The sequence below is a fragment of the Panthera pardus genome, unplaced genomic scaffold (assembly GCF_024362965.1).
Source record: "Panthera pardus isolate Hobbes unplaced genomic scaffold, ASM2436296v1 HiC_scaffold_7, whole genome shotgun sequence".
In the NCBI taxonomy this organism is placed as follows: Eukaryota; Metazoa; Chordata; class Mammalia; order Carnivora; family Felidae; genus Panthera; species Panthera pardus.
In genome coordinates, this window is record NW_026527002.1 from 67,391,651 (window position 1) to 67,417,014 (window position 25,364).

The 25,364-nt window shown below is 41.8% G+C and overlaps 1 protein-coding gene across 3 annotated transcripts in view; it reads left to right on the plus strand.

Moving 5' to 3' along the window:
- The window catches only part of NSMCE2 (NSE2 (MMS21) homolog, SMC5-SMC6 complex SUMO ligase), a 215,157-nt gene that overhangs the window by 99,871 nt on the left and 89,922 nt on the right, over window positions 1–25,364 (plus strand). For 2 of the 3 annotated variants that reach the window (XM_019459870.2, XM_019459872.2), the window contains one exon: window positions 8,250–8,333. The exons of the other annotated variant lie outside the window; for it this stretch is intronic. In XM_019459870.2, the coding sequence (XP_019315415.1) occupies window positions 8,250–8,333 (84 nt within the window). The remainder of the gene's footprint in view (window positions 1–8,249; window positions 8,334–25,364) is intronic. 3 annotated transcript variants of the gene reach the window in all.

A 25,364-nucleotide genomic window follows, 5' to 3' on the forward strand; every position in this document is an offset into this window, starting at 1 on the left:
GAGCCCAGTTTTTTTTATTCCCTAGTTCTACTTTCTGTAAAAGAATAATTACAGATGAAAAAGTCAGGAGTCTGTTTTATATTATTTTTAGCTACGTAATCTTTAGTTGATTGTTTTAGTATTTTATCATTTGATTCTCAACTAAATATTTACAGATTTTTGAAAATGCTATCCCTGGTGCTCTAAATTAAAGAGTGAGTATTCTTGAAATAACTCTTTTGTGTAGTCTAAAACATGAAAATCTTTTTTTTAAGACCTTGTAGACTGTAATTCATTGACCTATTCAGACTTCCTTAAAATATTCAAAGGTATCAAGCCTAAGTGTCTCTTCTAAACAAAGAGATTCATCCAAAGATCAGGATGTCTTTATAAATGGCTTATGCTTTTCAGTAACTTTCTCAAAAGTAGAATTCTCATTTCCTTCTGGCTAGTCCTCTGTTACTGAGTTAATACCTATAAAGCATAGCCCAGAATACTTTCCATTTATTAAGACCCTACAATTCTATGATTAAAGGCACAAATGCTGGTTGGTGTTTTGGGGGTGGTTCAGTTTGGTTTGATTTTAATTAAGAATACTGTTTTTTCAACCTTCAGCCAACAAAATCTTTTACCCTTGATATTCAAAGCATCTCCCCCCTTGGGGAAGTAGGGATGAAAAACAGCTGTAGTTCCTCCATCTCATGAAGCTCAGTTCACTTACTTCCTTTTGTTTATTTTCTATTCAGCATCAATATCAGTGTCTGTGATGAATATTTATTGAATACGCAGTGAATAGAGGTACCATTGTAAGTTGATCACATGCTGATGTGGGAATGCACCTTTTCTTTCTTTGTTGCTTAATGGATAAAAGGCACAAAGAACTTAGGAGACTAGGTCAAGTTCACAAAAAGAATCTTTGGTTCACTTGGGCAAATAGAGCCTCAAAACACCTACGTAAAAAGGAAACATTCCTATTGGAAGAAATGGCAAAGCAAAGTCAAGTTGATGGGTCTCCCTGATCTTGCCCCTGTCTTTGTTAGACAGCAGAGGGCAGCAGCAGGAGACACTCGTTCTCCTGGAGCCATCAGCTCTCGCTCGCTACCTTTTTCCTTCACTGAGTGTCTGTACACACCAGATACAGCTGCCCTGCATTGACAGCAAATAGTTTGAGACTCTTGAGATAGATGATTAAAGCACTGAACAAAATCATGGTATAGACCGGTAGTTAATAAAAATGAGAGTATCTGATTTTACACCTTTTTTTTTTAATTTCTTTAAACGTTTATTTATTATTGAGAGACAGAGAGACACAGAGTGTGAGCAGGGGAAGGGTAGAGAGAGGGGGAGACACAGAATCTGAAGCAGGCTTCAGGCTCCGAGCTGTCAGCACAGAGTCCAACGCGGGGCTCGAACTCACAAACTGTGAGATTGTGACCTGAGCCGAAGTCAGTCGCCCAACCAACTGAGCCACCCCGGCACCCCGATTCTAGAGAATTTTTGAGAGGACAGATATTTAGGACTGTTAGTCATAAAATAAACCTGATAGTCTCAGAATGTTCGTAATGGTTTTACAGATGGAAGGAAGCAGGATGAGCCAAGCTACAGGAAGTGCTATGCTGCAGCGAGGACTTGGTAAATGTGAATGGATGGTCGCTGACATGTCTTCAAGAAAAGAGCTTGTTTCTGTAGCTTATCTGGATTCAGTCGGTTGCTGCTTCGTATGTGTCTAGCATAAAACAGCAGTTACTGCAAAAGCAAAGTGATTAAAGCATCTCAAGACTTTTGTTCTAGTTCTGCCACTTTAATATTGATACGTGCTCAGACACCAACCTCTTGAAAGCTCGTTCTCATTCCCTGGAAGAGAGTTTGCGTTTCCTTGTGCATTATTACCTCAGAACTCTGATCATAGCTCTTCTGTGCACTGTAGGTCACACCCCGCTAGTGAATAATGACATCATTGTAAAAGGTCTTGACCAGCATTTTATTATAAAAGATGCTGAACAGGGTAGGTTAGAAAATGCCACGTGCATCATGTGATTTCATAAAACTTTTGTCCGGTTCAACCTATGTTCATATACACTGAGTTGTGACATAAAATGTCATCTCTTAGTGCAGATCATGTTTAAAGTTTTTGAAAAACACAGCATTGTACCATGCATCACATCGTCATGTAATTCTGCCTATAAATCTCTCCCCTCTACTAGACCAGGCACCTCTAGAAAGACGGAATCACATTTTCACGTTTTCTTTCTCTCTTAATTCCTAATACCAGGACAGATCTGCCTGACAGATACGAGGCGTTCAGTAAATGTTTGTGGAATGCGTGCATGCATGCACGAATGTCACTTAATTTCTCTGAGCCTCGTATTTCTTTCTCATAAGTTGGAATGTTACCCACCGTATCTCACAGTGTTATTCTAAAGATCAGTTGAGATCATGTATGTGAAACTTCTTTACAGAAGAGTTATGAGCATAATCAGGATTATTGTCTGCAGTAATTTTGTCGTTGGGCATATAAGCCTCAGGAGTTGTAGAAATCTTAACTCAGCGTTCTCAGGATGATGTATTTTTTTGTAGTTCTGTTCGTAAAACTGTGATAGTCCTTCGTAGACACCGAGCTAGGAGACAGTCTTGAAAAACTGGGTGGGTGCCTTTTTTAAACTTTTTATTATGAAGCCTTTCCACATACAAAGCAGGTACAGGGAGGAAAATTTTTGCCTCTACCCTTCTGGGTTCTTTAGACTGGTCTATTAATGAAATCGATTTAAGATTAACAGGAGATTAAAAGGATTAAAAGGAGAAAGACAAACCTAATTGCCTAGGTCCAGGAGCCCCACAAAGACATGAGAGGCAGCTGAGGTTTCTATGCCACCCCGAGCTAAACAGAAGGTGGCAGGAGTCTGACGCTTCAGAGGGAAGGAAGACACTTCGCAGGGAGATGGGAAGAGCCGATATTTGGTAAACAAATGTTCGTCATGCCATCCGGAGCCAGTGGACCACAGAGAGGACTTCGAACCAGCAGGCTTTGCCAGCTCCCCTCAGCTCACCACACCTAGCTCCCGGTCTCTGTAGTTATCTCTGGTGGTGATTCTCTTCCAGGACCAAGCCCTCTACTTAAATTGTTAGAGGCAGTTCAGCGGGAGGTGAGAAGCTCTTCCTGACTCTTGCGGGCCCTGATTGTCTTCAGCTCAAAAGAATGCACAGGCCACAGCGGTGCATTTCGGGGAGGCTCATTCTGAAGGCACAGTTAGAGGGTGGACTTCTGTGTTCTCACCCCCATCTTCAACAGCCGGCTGCTCAGAGCCAGTTTTGTTTCGTATGCATCCTCTCCTACCTCCCCTTCCCATCTTACTATGAAACAAGAATAGATTTCTTTTCCCCTCCTCCCTCTCCTCCTCCTCCTCCTCCTTCTTCTCCTCCTCCTCCTCCTCCTCCTCCTCCTCCTCCTCCTCCTCCTCCTCCTCCTCCTCTTCTTCTTCCTCCTCCCCTCTTCCTCCCCCCCTCTTTAGTTTGTCAAGTATGTAGAAATTGTCTTAACATTCTTTTAAATGAGTTATTCTCTGACAGGAACTAGCAGGTAAACAAGATACATTATTTCCCAAGATTTTCATATGATGGTGAACAAGTATATTGCAAAACACAGATCACATTCCAGAGTTGTAACTAGTTCTGGAGGCTTAGTTACACAATTGCCAACTCTGTCCTCTTCTGCAGCGATGTGGTCTTACAGAAAAGTAGTCTGAAGCATGATAGAGGAGCACTTTTAAGCTTTTGGAATTTTTATTTTCTGTCATATAATATTCCTCGAGCTTTTGACCTTGAGCTGGGCAACAAAGTGTATCCAACCGAGACCTCTGGAATACTGGAAAGCAGTAATAAACTCTACTTCGAGACCACAGCGCAGGGTTGTAACATGGAACTCAGAAGTCAAGAGTCCCCTTAGAAGCAGGGAATTTTTAAAACACAGTAAATAAGAATCACTTACTTTATTAATTTTTATTGAACTTTTTTTGGTTTCATAATTTTGTGATTCAGGTCTTCAGATGATACAAATAATTTTAAAACAAAGATGTTTAATTCTGTCACATATTTTATTTATCTAGAATCTTTCTTCCTTGAAGTCAAACATGGAGCTCATTTTGATTTGTCATAAGGTACTGCTAAATTTTGCCCATTGCGATAAATGAGTCGTCCGTGACTTTTGCATGTCTCCATTGTCTTGAGGTTTTTAATATATCCTGGACATTTTTTCCCCAAATAAAATAGATATGAGTACACTTTTATGTTAAAATATTTCACGATCTATTTATACTAACATAAGGAGGTTGCCCCAAACCCAGTGGGGAGGGTTATGGGTCGGGAGTACCAGACAGTGGAGGTGAAAGTCATGTGATAGGAGTGTCCTGACTCCAGAGATGTTGTGGATCACACATCTGGGTAGATTTCTTTCAGGGACATGACCATTTCCCCAGTCTCCCCTGCTGGATAGCTCGAAATCATCTTTTCCTCGGTCATTCCCGGCATCCCAGAAATAGATCCTTACTGATTATTTATTTAGAAAAGTCTCAGGCTTTATCTTTTTCATTCCCTTGGCCAGGGCATCAGTTTTTCTTTTTATCGGCGTACATCTGGACTCTGATAGCGTTGAGAAGAAACGAACTAATACATCGTGACCGTGCCATTTTATGTGCACTTCATCTTCAACAAACCTGAGAGGCAGGGCCGTTATGCGCACGTCTCAGGTTGTGAAAACTGGACGAGCTCTTACAGGTGTATTCTGTTGCTGAGGAGTCTCCTGGCCCTGAGTTTTTCTGCCCCTGTTTGGTACGTCCTGTGCCAAAATACCACGATAATCTCCCCAAAATGTAACTCTTGCGTAATAAAACCTATCATTGCTGATGCAGCACTTTACAAATTACTAGGGAGTTTTCACGTTTGATTTCATTCTGCACGAAGTCCTCCACGAGGTTAGTATTCTGTTACTGCCTTGTCAAGTACCCTGTAGTGACTTCTGTTTCCCATGAAACCAGTGATAAGCTCTTAATATTGATGACGTTGCCCGTTTGATGCTGTTTGATGCCGTTGTGTCTGATTAAACATCACGCCTCTCGGTGTAAACTGAGTTAACCTGAGCTAGGTGAGCTTCCTTGGGGTCCTCTTCAGGTGTCGTTCTCGTCTCTTCCTAACATCTGCGCACACACAGCTCTTGTCCACGTCGCCCTGCTTTTCCCTCACCTCTGTCCTCCCAGTGTGAACTCTACCAGGGCCTGGGACTCATTTCAGGTCCTGCCTTTTTGAAGGAGCCTTCCCCCAATAATTTATGTCTTCCTGTCTGTTTTTTCTTCTTGATTTCTCTCATCAGATATGTTTCCCCTTGAATGTAATTTAAAAGTTTCTCCCCTAACTATAAAAATAATGTATTGCTTCGTGTAAAAAGATTATATAGGATACTTGAAAATGAAAAGGTTAACTCCTGGCTTCCCAGGCCCAGTTCGTAGAAGTAACCACTGCTACGTGCTCTTACAGCCATTGTTTCAGGGCATAAACAAGAATGTGTGTGGGCACACAGTCACACACATGCCTGTTTACACACGTGGGAGATAGAGATAGATCTGTCTTATACACAGACACCATCTTACAACTTTCTTTTTTCACTTGACAATGTATCTTGGAAAACTTCCCACGTTGGTGAGTGGAGGTGATTTTGTTGAAAACATGGCCTTGTTGCCTCAAATTGTTTCATGTCAGATCGTTTTATGCATCCACATCTCCTCTCCCTTCGAAACAAGGAAATGGCAACCCCTCCGGAACAGGTGTAATTCCATATTCGTTCTCATGTCCGTTCCTTTGCTCTTTACTCTTTGTGCGTTGACTGCATATTTCACTGTTGTGTGCCGTGGCAGATTAAGAACGTTTGCCTCCCATAACCCCCAAGGAGTGAGGATCTAGTAGGTAAGACTCTACATTTATACATATAACTGTAACACAGAAAGAAGTTGACAAGTGACACAGATTTCTGTTACTGGAAATACAGCCCATCACATTACTTGAACAATCCTCTTGCTGAAAACAACCCCAACTATTGAATATGTATAAGAAAACATCCTCAGAGCAGCAAAGGACTGAAAATCAAAGGAAATTTAAGAAACAGAATCCATGGAGATTTAGAGAACAGAAGCTGCTGTTGCCCTGAGGGCATTTGATGCAGGCTAATTTGAGCTTTGCCTGCCTCATAGGTAGTGAGACTATACAGAAAGCTAGGAAATGATTAACATAAGATTCAGCATGATGATATTGGGGGGGGGGGGGTGGATGCAGGGGGTTTCTGGGGCACTGAGAATTTTCTGTTTATTGACTTGGTGGGAGCAACCAGAGTAGTTTGGTTTCTAAACAGCATATTTATTTTTTGTACTTTTTAAAATACATGTTATAACTGACAACAAAAAATTAAATGTAGAAGTTATAAAACAATATATATATTACAATCTCACATATGTGTATATATTACATAAATGGGATGTGTAATATATAAATTTTGCATGTTGATATAATATATAAATTTATGCTTATGTATATAAATATGTGTGTTTGGGGCTGCTGAAGCGTGTGTGTGTGTGTGTGTGTGTGTGTGTGTGTGTGTGTGTTTCATATACGTAGAAAAAGATCTGGAAGAGTATTCACCGAACTACTGGGGGCAACCTTGAGAGGTAGAACAGGGGTGGAGAAGTAGAAAGGAAGGAACTTCTATTTCATGCTTCACTGTTGTTAAATTTTTAAAGTAATCATCAGTGTTATTTGGTTTTTTTTTTTTTTAATCAGACTTACAGAAAGATGTGGCTTCTGTCTCTGCCCATAAATATAAAAGGACTCCCTCTGCCATGCTTTATACCACTTGGCACAGCACCTTCTTTTTCTTTTTTTTTTTTTAAACACACGTATCTTGTTCCTTTGCAAGACTTAAAGGGAACAAGACAATGTTGTGTTTATCTTTATATTTCTTGTACCTTAAAAAGAGAGAAAGGCTGTAGGCATCCAGTAGATACAACATTTCCTTAGAGGCTGTTTTGAATGTTATTTTGTACCTGGCACAGCAGTGGGCATAAAGTTGGCACAGAGAGTACAGGTTGATTTGAATTTAACTGACACTTTGTGGAACCTGTAGGCAAATGTGGAGTCCACCTTGCGGTGCCCCTCTTGATCTCAGAAAGCAGGGAAACGAAAATACTCTCTGAAAATTCATCGAAGAAATGAACATCGAAGAGATTAAAGCCAAGAGAGCCATTGTGATCTTAAGAGACATAAAGACTCCTTGGACAGTAAAATTTGACTATACCCTAATTGAGGGTATTGACATCTTAAAACTACCCAAACATATAAAATCTTCATCAGATGAGCATTTTCTCTGTCTCTCAGAGAAAAAGAAAACCAATCGATTTAATTGTGGTGATACCCAGCAAAGCACCTTCTGAGCAGTAGCACCTGCCAGGCTGAGGCAAGCATCCAGCCTGCCTGGCAGGTGGGTAACCCTCTTGTAGAGAGCTGCAGAGCCTTATGCCGTTTGGTGCTGGAATCCTGTGTAATTAACTCCACTTGCTCTGCGTCCATGCCCACCACGCTTCCCTGCGGTAAATTTTCCTTCCCAAGGAGATAATTCACTATCAGGCTGATGGACATTCAGTACACCTGATTCTTCTGTTCACTGTAAATAATAAAGTCGCCTTCTTCTTCTTCTTCTTTTTTTTTTTTTAATACATCTGTGTCTTGTGAGTTTTGTTAGCATGAGTCTGCATTCCTGGGTCCAGTCCATGAGATCGGGTGTCAGAGTCTGTGAGGCCCCTCAAGGTGAATACTACCTTGAGGGCATCTGTGGGAGCAGACTGCTGGATGTCCCAGGTGATGCGCATCCATGTCGCCATGCCTCATGCTTCCTTCCCATTCCACACTTCACAAGAATGATTCCTCCCAGAAGTAGTGTATTAAGAACATCTTCATCACGTGCACATCTCACTTAGTACCAAATTAAATGATCTCAGCGAGAGTAGACCCTTTTCTTCTGGGTGAGTATTACTTGTTCAGTTTGGCAAATTTCACCCCTGTACGGAGGGGTGGAATGTATACTGTAGATGCCTCATCATGAGCATCTCTGACAACTCATTTCCAGTTCTGGCTTCTCGGCCTCTTCTGGCTTCACTCCGGCTCTCATCTCATTGTCAGCATTGATCCTGGCATCATTCTCAACTCACACTTCCTAACCTGGGTCTCTCTTGCAGCAGCGAAACCTAAAGAAGACGGAAGACACAATGAGGTCGACAAGATTAAGGATAAGGATGCAAGTAGAGCAGGCAATGGACGAGGTTATCGAATTTTTTTCTTCCGTTCTCATCTTTCTCTCTTTGCTCAGAACAGTCCCAGTAGCATCGGAAAAGGTTTCAGGTCCCACACACTGCTACAGAAACAGTACAGCCCAGTTCTCAGTGACATGTTCAGCTCATCTATGAATATAACGGAACTTAGACCAGATTTCACTAAATCGTTACCCGCCATTTCCTGCTAAGAAGGATATCAGGGCAAAACCCTTTACAACTCTTAAGCGAGTCCTGGACGTTTGTTTTTTTAAGTGAATATGGCGTCAAATATTACGCTGTCGGGTGGGACTTTACTAAATTATAACTTTTCCCCTTTCTTCTCTACTTCCCCTTTCACCCCGGCTTCCAGCCAGAATAACTGATCACCAAGTTTCCCCATAAATGCATCAGGAATTTACCCAGAGCAGTCCTCACTTGTCACTATTATTTAAAGTAATACATTTTTGGGAGTAGTAGATTAAAACCTCACAAAAAGTCCAGATAGAATAGTTGAATATAGGATCTTAAAGGGATGTTTGACAAACTTGGTTTTTAAAAACTATTTTTGTAGCATTCACGATTCTGTCCATTTACACAATTGGAGTTCTGCAGCAGAATTAGGCACTAGTGGATTAATAGTATGTATAGTAAATTCATGGGGCTCCCATCTGTGTGCATCACGAGAGCTGTTCTTGTGTGTTGTTAAGTGATCCCGGGGCTGAATTGCTAGACAGGTAGGGTGGACCATTCCTGATTACCTAGATGCTAATTAACTGGTCAAGAGAATTCGCCAGGCCTTTGGACCCAATTCACCAAACGGGCTTTCATTTCCTTTGGATGAAAGATGCTGCTAATGAGGACAGGGTCCAGTTCCATCTGTTGTAAGTGACGTTTGTTTCACGCCTAGAGACATCTTAGATGCAAGATCAGTAACTACCCTGCGGACTCTGCAGTGATGGAAGTTAGGCCAGCTGGCATTGAAACACAAAGTAATCAAGCCTGTCACCACTCTGAACTACCTGTCCTACCTTTGTGGATTAGTAACATCTCAGACCGAAGTTAACATTTTCTAAAGCAAACCAGGCAGTATGCTGATATGAAAACTTAACGAAAAAAAGAAAGATCATATTCCCTTTCTTTATTAAATGTTTAATTAATTCGGGGGAGGATGCACATGGTCAGCATTTATTAAGAAAAAAGGAAACCCTAGAACTTTCAAAACTGCCTGTGTTTTTCAGAACTTACGTACATTTTATCATTTGACCAAAGTGCCTGATACGTTGTCAAGATTCCTGCAATTCGGGAAGTACGTAAACTGTACTATGAGTGGAGGAGTAGAGTGAGCCAGGGAAAGAGGGTCACCTGAGATGTGATGAGGGTTTGACCTCCCCCCCCTTCCTGCGCCTCCCTTGTCATAAGCCTAGCCCACTGCCTTCCTCTTCCTTTTCTCTTGCCTTTTGTTGAAGGTCAGAGTCTAGATAGGGAAGTCACCGGCCAGAACTGAAAAGACCAACTTCCCTGAAGTTGAGCAGCATTATGGCAAGCTGAAGTTTTCAATTTTCAGAATTATACAGATCTCTTCAGACTTTGATACCCTTTGCATGGAAACCACCCTTTCACACACTGACTGCATGAGGACCCCGTGTAAAATTGTCACGGAGACAGAAGTTCCTTTTTTCTCTCTGTTCTGCCTCAGTTCTTTGGTGGCATCTGTTTTTCTTCATGGATTGCAGCCCTCGACTCTCTGACCTTGTCTCTTTTCACTAAAAGGTTTACCTTAAGGCTGGGTAGCGTCAGGGCAATCCCTGTGTGTATATGTGTGTTGTATGTATGTATCTACATTTTGGTTTTGCTAGTTTGTAATACACTTCAGAAGAGTCCTTTCTAATCAAGCATTTCTTAAATTTTTAGGATTATTGACTGTTTAGACAGTCTAAAAATTACCCTCAACAAATGTATATACACATAAAATGTTGGGTACAATTCTGTGATGTTCATGCACTGTTACTGCCTGTTTACGGATCTCCACTGATTCAGAACCCCTCTGCCAATGATAGAATTCCAAAGTTGTCTGCTTGCATGGTCACTTGTGGTATATGAAGACGTATTCATTCACCAGATGCCCATCAAATGCCTACTCTCTGCCGGGAACCATGCAGGGCACTGAAATACAGTGTAAAGGGCAGTGGCCCACCCATCAAAATTTCCACCGTAACTGACGAGATAGACAAGAAACAGACAATTACAACACAGAACTGATGCAGTTGTAGGGCAAATATAGACTATTTGGGGGAGCACATCAGACAGGTGTTTAATTCAGCTTTGGTTCCTCAAGAAGTTCTCCTTACAATGACACTGGAGTTATTCTCCCAAGTAGTAGGAATGCTATGTACAAAGTCAAGGGCATTAGAGACTTGTGGGTCATGTTGAGAAATTCAGATTTGATTTTAAAAGGACTTGGTGGAGGGATGATAAGAACTGACCTGTGAGGAAGATAAGAGACTGTGGCATGGAAAATGGGTTGGGACAAGCAGGACGGGAGGCTGGCAGACTCAGCAGTAAACCAAGCAGACAGTAATAGTGATTTTAACTAAAGTGCTGACTATGGATGAAAAGAAGGGGATGAGTGGGAAGAAAATGAATTGGAAACCATAGAACTTAGCGATTGATTGAATTCATTGCTTCAACGAATACTTGTTGTGCTATGTATTAGGCACTCTTTATTGTTGTTGTTGTTGTTGTTGTTATTTTTTTGCTGGCCACTCCTGAGCCCTTTGATGTGAGAATTCATGATTCCCTTTAGCTAAGGTGGTGGGGAATGTGTGAAGTTTAATATATAAGCTCAGGTTACCATCTTGAACCAGAAGTCTATCTGGTGCATCCTGATGAATGGTAGCAAACTAGATGAGACACCATTTCTGTCCTCATGTCCAGCGGCAATGACGTGCAGGCTTCTGGAGTGGACAGCTCAGCCGATGATGGTGCTGGTCACCAGAGATGGAACAGATGTGTCTCAGGTGCTGGGCAGGAGAAGTGTTTCTTCAGGCTATAAATGCCGCTCCTGAGATTTCAGGATATCCCTGTAGTTGAGAGTCAGCATGTTTAATGACATGTTGCTGATGGGAGAAAGTTTCTACATAAAAGTATTCAGGGTGGGGCTTGAGAGTCACTGATAGAGACGATAGTTGGAGCCAGGAGGAGTATGTAGAATGAGAGGAGAGGAGGGCTGAGGATTGGACCAGGCAAAGCCATGGAGAAAGAGGAGGAATCTGATGAGAAAGCCAAAGAGTATAAAGAACATAATGCCTGTTCCAAGGTGGAGCCTGGGGAACAGGAGGGAGGAGTGGCAGTGTGGCAGCAACAGTCAGCTTCAGGACGGTAGCGGGTAGGCTTCTGGTTCAAGGTGGTGGTAGCCTGAGCTTCCATATTAAACTTCACACGTTCAGACTCCACTTTGACTGAAGGGAATCGTGAATCTTCACATCAAAGGGCTCAGAGGTGGCTGGCAAAAAATAATGAAGACATTTTATGCTATGTGAATTACATCTCAGTAAAGCAGTTATTAACAAAAAGAATAATGATGAAAAATCCTCTTTTAAATGTATTCTGACATAATTGTTATACTTAAAAAAGGAATAAACTGTAAGCATCCCGATGTGTGGTGATGGGATAGGGTGGGGTGAACGAGAAGATGTCCACAAAAGGAGAATAAATTTGTACCCAGTCACCTACCGACTTTGTGTGAGGAAAGCAATGGAGCATCACATTAGACGTTAGGGGGAGAGTGCTGTTATTCCAATTCTACAGCCAGCTGGGCGTCATTGCTTTCATTGAAAGGGCACAAAAAGATCATCTTTGACATTGAACGACTTGCGAAAAATCCCACTTGTGTACTTGTCCTGAAAAACAAATAAAGATGCAGAGCCATGCTAGAGCCAAACAAGTAATTAGAATAAATTAAACTCAATGAAGGGAAGAATCGTAATAGAATTTTTCTTAAGCGGTATGGAATTAACTATGAATAACAGTTATTCATAAAGTAGTAAGCCATCGTTATGCTAACGATAAAGGAGCCCTCAAAAAATGAATGTAACAGACTAATAATAACAGGGACCTACAATTATAAAAATGCTTCGACAGTCTGGCAGGCAGAAGGAAGATATAGGAGTGCCAGGAGACTCCATGCTATCTTACTATTGGCTTCTGTAAAGAAATAAGAAATGAGAGAAATGAAGAAAGCTGTGAGTGAAGCAGGGCTAGCGTAGAAATGGGATGGAAAGTTTCTTGATTGGCCAAGAGTTGGGGGAGACCTTTTAATATGGTTAAGGGACGGGGAGAGTGGTAAGGAGAAAACAATTTGGAGGCATTAAAAAGCAGAGTATAGTTTAAATTGAAACTGAACATATTCATTACCACGCAATATAACTACCCTACTCTGTTAAAAGACAAGTATTCAAATTGATTTTTTTAAAAATCCAACCATAATGTGATCCAGAGTCACAGGTTTAAAAAAAAAAAAAAAGGTATATAACCTCAGATGCAGAGGGAATTTTTTTAAAAAACAATATTTGAAAAGAATAATATTTTTAACCCTATGACCATAAATTCAATCTGTAAAATGAATGACCAAAAATAAATTCTTCAAAAATTGACTCTAAATGGCTAAAAGGGGCAAAAATCAGACTAAAAGAAAGATTCCTCCTCAAAAATGCAAGTTCTAGACCTATTTATCAGTCATTTCTGTCAGATCTGAAAAGAGCAGGTATTTCCTGTGCTTTCTAATGCTACTTCAAAGCACAGAAAAATATGGAAAACTTCCCTGTTTGTTTTATGAAACTAGAATGGCTATGACCAAATTCTGTGTTGTTTTTTTTTTTCTTTTTTTCTCCAGAATTACGAACACCGTCACTTAAAACCAAATGTTTGAAGTCTTCGGTCTGATATTAGCAAATGAAAACCACCAGCTCACTGAAAGAAATAGTACCAGTGATCAGTTCAGATTTGTTTCGATAATGTAGCATTTGCTTGTCCTTAGAAATCATTAAGGTGGTAATCACACTGAGGGGTCAAAAGAGGAGAGCCTTGGGGCGCCTGAATGGTTCAGTCCGTTGAGCATGTGACTCTTGATTTTGGCTCACATCATGATCTCAGGGTCGATAGAGTGAGCCCCACCTGGGGGTGGAGCCTGCTTCCGATTCTCTTGCTCTCTCCCTCTGCCCTTCTCCCCTGCTTGCACGCTCTCTTTCTCCCTAAAAACAATAATAATAATAATAATAATAATAAAATTAAAACGGGATGAAAGCCTTTTGTCTTCCTCTCATCCAAGCAGTACTCTGGTGATCCAAAGATGAACCCAAGTAACCAGCTCCCTTTCTTTGTGAAACTTAGTTCCAGTAGGAGAACAACAATAAATAGACATTGTTGTAATAAGCACACGTAAGATTTGGCTGTGTGATTGATTTCAAGTCAGTGGGGGAACGTTGGCTTACCCACGAAAAATCTTTGGAACCATTGGCTAATGTTTCAATAACCCTGTTTTAAATCCCAAGTTTATACTTTACATTAAAATACATTCCAGATGAATTGAAGAGTTTAATGTTAAAAATTGAAACCAAACTGTGGAAAGAAATAAACAGTGATTATTTATGCCACGTTATGTCCTGTTAGACCTTTTTAGTCATGTCAGAAGTAAAAGCGCTTAGGAAGACTTATAACCTGAAGGATAATGTTGCATTGCTTCTGAGACAATAAGGGCAAAAACAGCTACTTTCAACTTGCAAACATTCAACAAAGCATAACATGTTTGCAAGCTTTATTTGGAGGTTTTTATCTGAAAAGAACCGAAATATCCAGGGGGTAAACGCAACATCATTACTTGATCCGTAAGTCCAGTTGTACCAATAAGACTAACTTTCTCAAGTGCTTGGTACTTGCCAGGCATTGTTCTGATGCTTTACATGTATTACCTCACGTAGTACCCAAAACAGTCATCTGAAGTAGTTACATGTAGTACTTTACATATTTTCCAGGTAAAGCTCAGAGGCACAGAAAGGTCTCAGGCTTGCCCTAGGGCACCCAGCTAATCACTGGAAGAGCCGGGATTCAAACCCAATCTGGTGCCAGAGTCTGCTTTCCTGATATCCCTTATGCTGTACCAAACATGTCTCTTAATTTTCTGACTTACTAAAGTTCTCAAAAAACAGATTTCTGATGATGAATCCAGGTAGGGGAAAAATTTAATCCATCTGAAGAGTAAATTTGGGTGAGAGCTTCCCAGTTTGCAGCTAAAGATCCTCTGGGAGCCTTTGAGGGATCCTTTTGTCACCTACATCCAATCTTTGCCAGAAGATCTCTGGCGAGTGTTTGGAATTCAAGTTTCAGTTGCCAAAATAACTTCCAGAAAAATCACTCTGAAGAACTTTTGCGTAAAAGATTTCCCCTGTTTACCCCAAAACAAAGGAGTGGACTTTGAATGTCACTCCTTTCATCAAAATACATTTGCAAGGCTGTTTTTTGTTTTGTTTTGTTTTTTTTCCATTTGTGACTATGAAAGCAATAGCAGTGTGCTTAGCATGGCCCGCATTTAGTTCTCTTTTCCATGCCACTGAGGCTGGGAGGCAGAAGATTCCAGCAAGCAAGAACAGTCAAGGCTTACATTCTTTTTAAGCAAATGTTTCCCCCCAAATCTGCCATTATTTTAATATTTTAAGCTTAGGATTTGTAAGCTTATTTAAAGGTGGCATGGACTTTAAAAGCATTGAGAAACACTGTTTTATAGGTTTGCTTATTGGTATGGAAGTGTTAAGGTGTTCACAAGGTGTTTTTCAAAAACAGCTTGCCTTTCTATATCCTCCCAGATTTTTCTAGCCCTGTTACTTTTCTGAAAAGGCCTGAAATGCTGTTGCCATCTCATGATACCAGTGAATTTCAGTGTATCCTTCTATTTTTCAAAGTAAGTTTAGTGTATCTCTATTAATAAGAAATGTGGAAATGTTTATAGTGTAAAAAGTCCGTGATTTCCTTATTGTAATAAGTGTAAACACTTACTAATGAAAAGTAACCCACTTTTACTTTTTTCACTCGTATTCTCTCAAATTCAGGTTTGTCTGAAGTTGTTATAGCTATAATTTCTTATAATTCTCATTTATTTTTGTCAGGTCTCTTCCAGCCATTTATTAGTTTTCATATTTTAAATTTATCTGAATCCTGATCTTTAAATGAGATTGACGCTCACAGCTGATAATAATGTTGATGATAACATTAATGTTAGCATACATACATAGCCTAAATGTCTATATATATTACAATAAAACAGCATGTGCAACATCTCATTTTTATAAAATAGGATAAATGTATGATAAGCCATCTGGAAAAGAAGCTAAAAGGAAATATACACAACTATTGATGGTGGGATTACCAGTGATTTAAATATTTATTTGTATGTATATTCAAAGTTTTGGTAGCAAAAATGTGTTATTTCCATAATTTAAAAGTGCAAATAATTAACAGTGGAGTAAGATAGCTACAGGACAGAATAGACAAATGTCAATAGGTATCTTACACACCAGCCATACCCTTAGAAAGTGTGATGGGGGGGAAGGACAAAATAAATAAGCACATAATATTATCCTCTTTAGTAACATAATACATAAAATGCCCATAAATGAATTTAAGAAATATGTACATCTTTTCAAAAAGAAAACGAATCTTTCTGAGGTACTTGACACAGTGGAAAATTCTGTCATGGGCTCCAGTGGGAAGACCACAATTTTTAAATGGGAGAGGCTTGAATGTGTTTAAATGCCCATGCAAAGAGAAGAAAATTCAATTTTTCACACGATGGAAAGAATGATAGTTCTTTAAGAAGAATCGGTAACATTTGGTGCCTGCGTAGATGTGGAGCTCAAGGAGGTACTAAGGGACAGTGATTCCAAATTCCCAACTTAAGCTCTTGGACAGAAGAGGATCTCACTAATAACAGCAATAAAAGAACCATTTATTGAGAACCTGTTTGTATTAGACACTATAACAGTTATTTTCATAAATTAGCTGATTACAGCTTCACCATCTGAAAGTTATTCTTATTAACCCCACTTTTTAAGTAAAGAAACTGGCGTTTTTTTAGCAACGATGAGTCAGTTGCCTGAGATCTCACAGGGGTAAAGTGTCAGAGCTGAGATTTGAACTCGGACCCATGAGTCTAAAGTGGTTTGGTTTTTTTTTTTCCCCCTATAGAATACTGTACTACACCTTCACTACGAGACAAAGACCCCAGAAGGAGAAGCAGGCTTAGGGTTAGGATAATGAGTCTGGCTGTTTTAAGAGATTTTTATTCACTTGTTTTACTTTCCACTTTAATCTGTTCTAGGAGATTTTTCAATTTCTCAGATGTTATACTGGACAAGGGTAACTGCATAAACATTGGGTAGGTAGTGCAGATTATGTTATAGATATACCTTTTAGTCTGTCTTATAAAAGCAGCATTCCGTCTGACTTATCTTTATTGTGGAATTGCCAAATTAATGTGCCCCTTCCTCCAGATTGCTTAAAATGAAGTCATATAGGCAGTCTAATTTACAAGGTAATTGCATGTAGGAAATTACATTTCCTAAATGTTCTGCCACACAAGAAGAATTCCGAGAAAAAAAAGTTCATTCTTTTGGGGAAAACTCATTTTACTTTCTTGGTAAAATGCTATGATGTATTCAGTTAATTGACAAATCCCACCAATTTTTTTTTTTTTTTTTTTTTTTTTAAATAGATTATCTAGTGTTTTGGAAGCTCCTCAGAAAGCCTAGAAGAGATTGACTATTTTCAGGTCTGTTTAAGTGTGTGCTTCTAAAGCTATAATGAGGTGTCTCTCTGAGTTCAGCAAACTAATGTATTATTAGTTTTTTATTTAGTCAAGATTTACTTTTGGAATGAGGCTTGCAGTCTGATCCTCACTGATGTCACATTATTTCATTTCCTTTGACTTTAATAATTACATTTAATGATTCAAAGTCAGATAGCTCTGTTGTTTGTGTGATTCAGTCATGTTTAAAGATGTCTAATAACTGAATAACTGAGGTCTTCTGCATTCTTTCATATTCTGTTTCATGGCTAGATGCATGTCAGTGCGTGGTATTTGAGTCATCACTGTGCCACAAAATATATTACCCCGACATACAGTGCATCATCAAGTAATCAAATTACAACTGTAGCTGTAAACAGGACCCAATTTGCAAAAGTAAATAGTGTGCCCTTTAAAAGAAAGAAAATTTAACGATACTCATCATTCAGGTTCTTGGGTTTAATTAGCTCTGGCTTGCTAAAAGAAAACAAAAAAGCTGAGCAAGTCAATAGGATGCACTTCCCATATGTCACAAATTCTGAATCATTGCTATTTTTTTGTATAACTGACCCACAAAGATTCTTTGCTCTGTTTTTTTCTCTGTGTGCCTCAAGTTCTGAGTTTGTTTTTGTGTTTTGTTTGGCAAAATGAAGGACTATAATTTGATTAGCTCATAAAACCCTCCCATTCTTAAACTACTATAAGACTTTAAGTCTCATTTCCTTTGGGCCTTCATCCTTTTGCTAGTTGATGGGGCCGACTTGTCTGGAATAGAAACTCCGTGGTGCAGACGACTGACTGAGACTGTGAAGTTCTGTGTAGGCAGTTTGGTCCAGGAATGAACCCATTCGCTGAGCCGGTCCATGCCATGTCTGTGACTCCATGACTCACGCAGTCCAGTAGGGGAATGTGATGCTTTTAAAACATGGCTCCCAAAGCTCTTGGCCGGTCCTCCCATCGGTTGATGGGGCTGTGCCCTCTCCCCTTGAATCTGGGCTCTGTGCCTGCCCAACAGGAGACGGTGGCAGAAGGTTTGTTCAGTTTCTGGGCCTAGGCCTTAAGCAACTATCAGCTTCCACTTCCTGTCTCTTGGGACACTCACTCTTGGAACTTTGCTACCATGGCGTGAAGAAGCCTAAACTGCCCTGTGGAAAGACCTTGGCAGAGAGGAACTAGCAGCCAGCACCTGCTCGTCAGCACAGTGAGTGAGTCATCTTGGAAGTAGATTTTCCAGCCCTGGGAGAGCTGCACCAGCTGACACTGTGTGGAGCAGAGACAAGCCATGCGCACGGAGCCCTGCCCAAATTGCAGACTCCTGAACAGAATAAGCGACTGTTGTGTCAGGTCCCCAGGTTTTGTTGGCGGAGCAAGGAGGTAGTCACATAAACAAGCAATTTTGAAGCAGCGTAGAGTTACAACGGCAGCAGTATGTAGGGGCATCCCCAGAACACCGCCGAGAGACGGGTAATCCTTCTGCATTAAGGAAGACCTCCTCAATGAGAGCACAAGTGAACGGAGTCCTGAGGAAGAGTTAGCCAGGTGGGGGGCGGGGGGGACAGAGGGTGAGGTGCTCTGGGCTGAAGGGACAACCGTGTGATCAGGAGCAGAGGCGGGAAGTGGCATGATGGACATGAGGAATTGGGGGCCCTTAGGGGTTGCTGGAGCATAACGTCGGAGATGGGAAGCCTTGATTGTTGTAGCCTGAGAGATTAGCAGAGTCTGAGTCCTGGAGGTCCTTGTACGCTAAGTGCAGGCATGTCGCGTTCAGTCAGTCTGGTGGTGGTGTTATTGCCTCAGGTAGTGTTGGAGGGAGCCGTCTGGTCACATTGGTGTTTTAGATGGATCCTTGCGTGGAACTGTAGGCCAAGTGGACTTGGAGGGTACGAACCCTTCCTAGGGTTAGGTGACCGCTGCAGTAGTTCAGGCAAGGACAGTGAGGGCCTGCGTTAACAGTGCAGTGATGGGGAGGAGCGAAAGAAAACACATTAAATATTTAGGGGGTTCAGAAAGAAAGTATGAGGTAAGAAGATAATGTTTAGTAACTAACTGGGGGAGAAAGGACAAAGTGAAGGCAGACTTTCCGGTTTCTAAGTTGGGTGACCGGCTGGATGCAGGTGCCACTAGAAGGGGGCAACGGAAAATTTAAAGCAAAGTCAAAAATTAGAGGAGATTTAAGCTACAAAGAAAGATTTGGGACAGACATTGTCATAGAGTTGACAGTTGGAATTACTGTTGAATGAGCTCACTCAGGAGAAGAATGAGAAAGAGAATGGAAGATAAAACCCTGAGAGTAGTACCCTGACATTTAAAAGGTGGTCAAAGGCACGGGGTGGGGGGGGGGGGGTGCTTGGGTGGCTCATTCGGTTGAGTGTCCAGTTCAGGTCACGATCTCGTGGTTTGTGAGTTCGAGCCCCACGTCGGGCTCTGCACCGACAATGTGGAGCCTGCTTGGGATTCTGTCTCCCTCTCCCTCTATCTCTCTGCCTCTCTCTCAAAATACATAAATATTACAAATAATAAATAAATAAATAAAAGGTGGTCAAAGGAACTCATAAAAGATTTGGAAAAGAATGATACGAGAAGTTCCAGGAGAACGAAGGAGTTGTCACAGTAACCAAATAAGTCGTTTCAGGCAGGCAGTAAATCTTTTGTGTCAAATGTAAGCAACCAGTCCAGTAAGCTAGGGATAGATGAGAGCACATTTCTGACTTCCGCCAGGCTGGACAAATGGGTGAGTGAATGGGAAGTTGGAAAGTAGACGCCGATCATGTAGCCAAGGGATTGGAGACCAACTGGAGAAGAACACAGGGCATGAGAAGGTGTGGTAGTGATGGTGGTGGCTTGGGGGCGGCGGGATGGAAAATGTAAATGCTTTTATGAGCCGAGGAATTGAGGCCAGTAAAAGGAAGTGGTTGGAGAGAGAAGAGTAAGAAGATGTGATTCATGCAGTAGCATCTGCCTGGAGACAGAAGGGCATAGGATCGAGGGCAGTCCTTTGAGATTGGAGGAATACAGGAAGGGTGGGTATAGATGGATGTGACTTTATAGGAGGAGGACGGGAAACTGAAGATCAGAGTTGATGGACTTTATTTTTCTCTGTGAAATAGACAAGTTTGTGCACCGAGAGAAGGGAGCAAAGCGGGATTAATAGCTGCATGGAAGAGAGGGACTTGTTTTAGAGTAACGTTTTAAAGAAGTGCAAGCAAGGGCTGGCTAGCAGTAGGCGAGCGGGATGGCAGGAGACCCTGAAGGCCCCCACGATGTTGGCAATGATAGTTTTGTACTAGTAACCGTCTGCATGGTTGATTTTATCCAAGGGAATGCCCTCATCTCCAACCCACTCCTCCCCCCCCCCTTAACTGGCCCCTTTGGCTGCAGAAGTGGGGAAAATGTGCAGTCTCGACCATGATCTTCAGTTTCCACAGAGAAGGAAGCAGAGCCTCCAGGAAGAACGACGTTTTGTTTACAGCAGGGCGATAGAGCACTCTGGGTAAAGCTGGGCAATGATTTGCTTTGTTTTTGTTTTGTTTTGTTTTTTTTTAATAATGACATCAGGATTCCCAAAGGCAAAATAGAAAAGATCTGGAAAGGAATCAAGAATGAGAAAAGCCACAGATGAGAAAATGCCAAAGAGTAAGACGTTGGGGTAAAGGAGAGAGGTTGGGGGCGTGGGGTGGTAATGGGACTTCCTTTTATTCGGTGGCCAGAGGTGACACACGGAAGGGAATTATTTGGAAGAGAATTCCTGACGTATCTTTTGTACAAGGCATTGTGGGGATACGCCTGACCAATGGCCCCCAGCGGCTTCTGGCTTTCTCACAGAGCTTAGTAAAGAGGAAGTGAGAGTCCTGCACCAGTCGGGACGGATTCCTGATGTTCAGAGCAACGATGTGGACCCTGGTTGAGTTGGGGGCTCCCTCTAGGCAAGGGCAGCCACTGGCCTTGCAGCGGGGTACCAAGGACCTTGTTTGGGTCTCCCCAGAATTATAGAACAGCCATATTTTCATCCCTTGTTGCTCTCCTCCTCCCACAAATTTAACAGTAATAATCCTCATGAAAATAGGGCTTATCTTAATACAGGCTTTATAGTTTATAAATTGATGCTTTCAACAACCCTGAGAGAAAGACAGGGTAGATAATGTTAGTGAATCTCTGGGGTTAAGGTCATACTGCTAGTAAGCGGCTGAAATAAAAATAGAAATCAGATCTTGTAACTTTTCACTGTTTTCAGCTACGCCACACTGTAGTCTGGGAGCCGAAGCTAAACGGGGCTCATCTAAACCAACCTCCCCTTTTACAGAAGAAGCAGCTGAGGCAGCAGCCTGGTAAAGTGGAAAGAACCCAGATACCACAGGTTGGGTGTTCTGGGAAGCCGATTCTGAGGTGGAGGTTGAGATGCAGAAGTTTGCTAGGGAGTGATCTTGGGATCAACACCTGGGGAAGGGAAGGGAAGGGAAGGGAGGAGGATTGGGCAGAGAGAGAAGTCAAGCTGATGATACAATCTCAGCAGAAGCGTCAGCAGACCCTGCAGGGAGTTCTGAAGGTGGATGACCCTTCAGAGCTGTTCCTGAGTTGGGAAAATAAAGCCAGGCCCTTATAACCTCTGAGCAGCTGTCAGAAGCCAGTCAACTCTCGGAAGGGGCATGGTCTTGAGTAAGGTGACTGTGTGTGTGTGTTTGATGTTTGTTTGAGAGAGCGCGCTAGCAGGGGAGGGACAGAGGGCAAAGGAGAGAATCCCAAGCAGGCCCCACACCTTCAGCACAGAGCCAGTTGTGGGGCTCGACCCCACAAACCTGTGAGATATGACCTGAGCCGAAATCAAGAGTTGGATGCTCAGCCAACTGAGCCACCCAGACATCCCAAGCAACTCTCTCTCTTTTTATTTTTTTTTTTAACATTTATTTATTTTTGAGACAGAGAGAGACAGAGCATGAACGGGGGAGGGTCAGAGAGAGGGAGACACAGAATCTGAAACAGGCTCCAGGCCCCGAGCTGTCAGCACAGAGCCCGATGCGGGGCTCGAACTCACGGACCGTGAGATCATGACCTGAGCCGAAGTCGGCCACTCAACCGAATGAGCCACCCAGGCGCCCCAAAGAACTCTCTTTTAACTAAAGTGGTCTCCAAAGGGGGATGGATGCAGAGGACTTGCTGGCCACAGCCCTCCGGCTGTTTTCATTCCTGAGGAGCATCTGGAAGGCACCTCACAATGTCCACCATGGTGGACTCAGGTTGTCTAGATATGGGCTCAAATCCTGGCCTTGCCACCTCCTAGCCACTCAGTGGCTAGTCACTAGTAAGCTAGTTATGTTAGGCGGGTTCTGGGTAAGGATTCTTTAAGCCTCAGGATCCTCTACTTTCAAATAGGAAGAATCAAGTGAGAACTAAGCCTTGGCTTCCTTATTTGTGAAATAGAAAGAATACTTGTACCATCCTTAGGGGAAGGGTAAGAGGATCTGGTGAGATCATATCCCAGAGTACCCATCGCTTTTAGAAAATTCATTGTTCTCTCTGTCAAAATAAAAAAACATTAAAAAATTTTTTTGAAAGGGGCGCCTGGGTGGTTCAGTCAGTTGAACATCTGACTTCGGCTCAGGTCATGATCTCTCAGCTTGTGGGTTCGAGTCCCGCATCAGGCTGTGTGCTGACAGCTTAGAGCCTGGAGCCTGCTTTGGATTCTGTGTCTCCCTCTCTCTCTGCCTCTCTCTCTCTCTCTCTCAAAATAAATAAACATTTTTTAAAAATTAAAAGAAATGCGTTATTACTATACTATATATAAAGTATCTGGTTCAGTGCCAGATACATAATATTTACCATGAAAGTTGCTCAATAAATAATTCATTAAAAATGTTCCAGAATGTGTCAGTGACTTTCCGGAGGCCAATGTCAGTGTCAAAGCCAGAGCTAGAATGCATCCTACAACACTACTCTCGGTTTGGGGTTTCAAGTCAAGGAATATGGAAGGAGATTTCTCTGTGGAAGTCGGAGTGGGGTGGAAGGGAGTGGGCCCCTGAATGAGATTTTGAGAGAGTCTGATTCCTCGGGCTAAGTCAGTGGTGTCAGCCCAGTGTGAAAATGCAGGTTTCAGAATAGAACCAGGAGGGTTAAAATCAAAGATGAAGTCATCTGAGTAGCAGGACTCCATCAAAACAGCACTGTAGCAAAAAGATGATTACAGTTTGGGACAGGTTGCTTTGATGCACTGGGCTAAGTGTATATTGTATGTATATGACTGCACATGTATATAACATACGACTGCACTTGTGTGCATCCCACCCGTTCTGCCTGCTTCCCTCGGCAGATTTGGATTCGAGTCCTTTTGGTTCCTTCACATGTCCGGTAATGAACCAGGGATAATTCACTCTCTGGGCTTGAATTTCCTTTCCAAAATGAGGATTTAGATCTAGGTGAGCCCCTTTATCTACTATCATGGTTTAAATGTTTATTTCCCAATATACCCTACAGCACAGATACTTTAAGACAAAACGTGGCCACCGCATCCCACAGGTGAATGATCTTGTGTGTGTGCAGAGGAGCACCATGTGTTGAACGGAGCCTACAGAGAAAAGCATGCAATAGCCCTGGTAAAGAAACCCCTGGTACTTAACATTTCAGTAACGAAGGGGAGAAAAATCACTGTTTTGTGAATCAACCAAAGTACTCCGTAGTTATCACAGAGTTCCTGTCCTTACCTGCAGTTTTCTGTGGACTTACCTAGTTTGTTGTGTAACATTTATGTGGACACTTTTGGGCTGGATAGTGTGCGAGAGCGAGTTGATGCAGGCTGAACCCCAGCTTCATTCATCTAGGGAGGGAGAGAGTGTGAAGGTGGTCAAGTTCGGAAGGTTGGAAATGCTAGACTTTTTTTCTTTTCTACCAGAAAACTGCACTTAATATTCATGTGTAGTCTGGATCGAGTATCCTAGGCTTTTACTGTTTATGGAAACATCATTTTTTTTTTTTTTTTTTTTTTTTTGCTTTTTTAATTTAGCTTCTGTGCTCTGCTCTTACTGTTCTTACCCATTTGGGCTTGTGACTTGAGTAGCTTTTGAGAAATAGCAGCTAAAGCTCTCATTGGAGGTTCATCACACATGAAGCCTTTTGATACAGCCCTTTTGTTAGTATCTTCAATGCTGGGAATTTAATCGGTACTTACTCTTTAAATTTCTCCTTGCCCGAGCCATTATATGTTTTCTCAGAACAAATATTTGGTCCTTATGATTTTGTAAGCATGGGGTTTAAAGATTAGCTTTGAAAATAGGTCAGGGAAATTCACGTACTTAGCTTCACAGCCAGTCAGGTAAGGCAACTTATAAAAGCAACTCAGAAGCTTTGGAAAAGCATCTGTGAAATCAGTCTTTTGTAATTCTGTGAAAGCTGCTATCTGTATAGCTCAAGTACGAATCAGACCTTCCTTCAGTTTTGCCGGCCCCTCATGCATCTGTTTGTTATTATTCATCCACTCATTGTTCGCGTATTAATTCACTGAATACTGCTGTAGACACGGGGGTGACAGAGGTATATATGGAAGCCCGTATTTGTGCCTGTTCTTTGCCAGGCGCTTTGAAACTTGAGCAGTCAATGCTTATAATAGCTGCACAGGCTGGTTGTGACGGTGCGAATGCTACAGTGGGGGTCCAGGTGCTTTCTTAAACTCCCTGGTAATCTGTGGGACTTCAGGTGAGACCGATTCCGTGACTGTTTCCTCATCACTGAAATCATCTTGCTCACCCTCTTTACTTCATAGCTTTGATGGGATAGTGAAATAGTGATGAGATGAAATAAGATAGTAATAATAAAATAATGAAATGAAATAGCGATTTTGAGAGAGATCTGAAAGTTGTCAGGCCTTGCGTAAAGACGTGGTAATCTCGTGACTGTGATGGTGGTTTGGACCATCTTCTTGCCGCTTTGGACAGGATTAAGGATGAGTACGTTTTTATTGTTCTCCTGAACCAGATCTGTATGTAGATGATGGACAGCCTTAAACCATTTCTTCCACATGTACCGCCACCTTATCTCCCATCCATGGGGCATAGAGTTTCTAGAGATGTCACTGTGGGAGAGTGATGCCTATAGCTGCTAAAACATATTTGCAAGTATTACACTGCATTAAATCAACAAGTATTGGTTAAGTGCTCAGACTAAGTGGGCAGAGAGAGCCATAAGGGATAAGATGGCATCTGTCTTCAAAGTGGCCAAATATA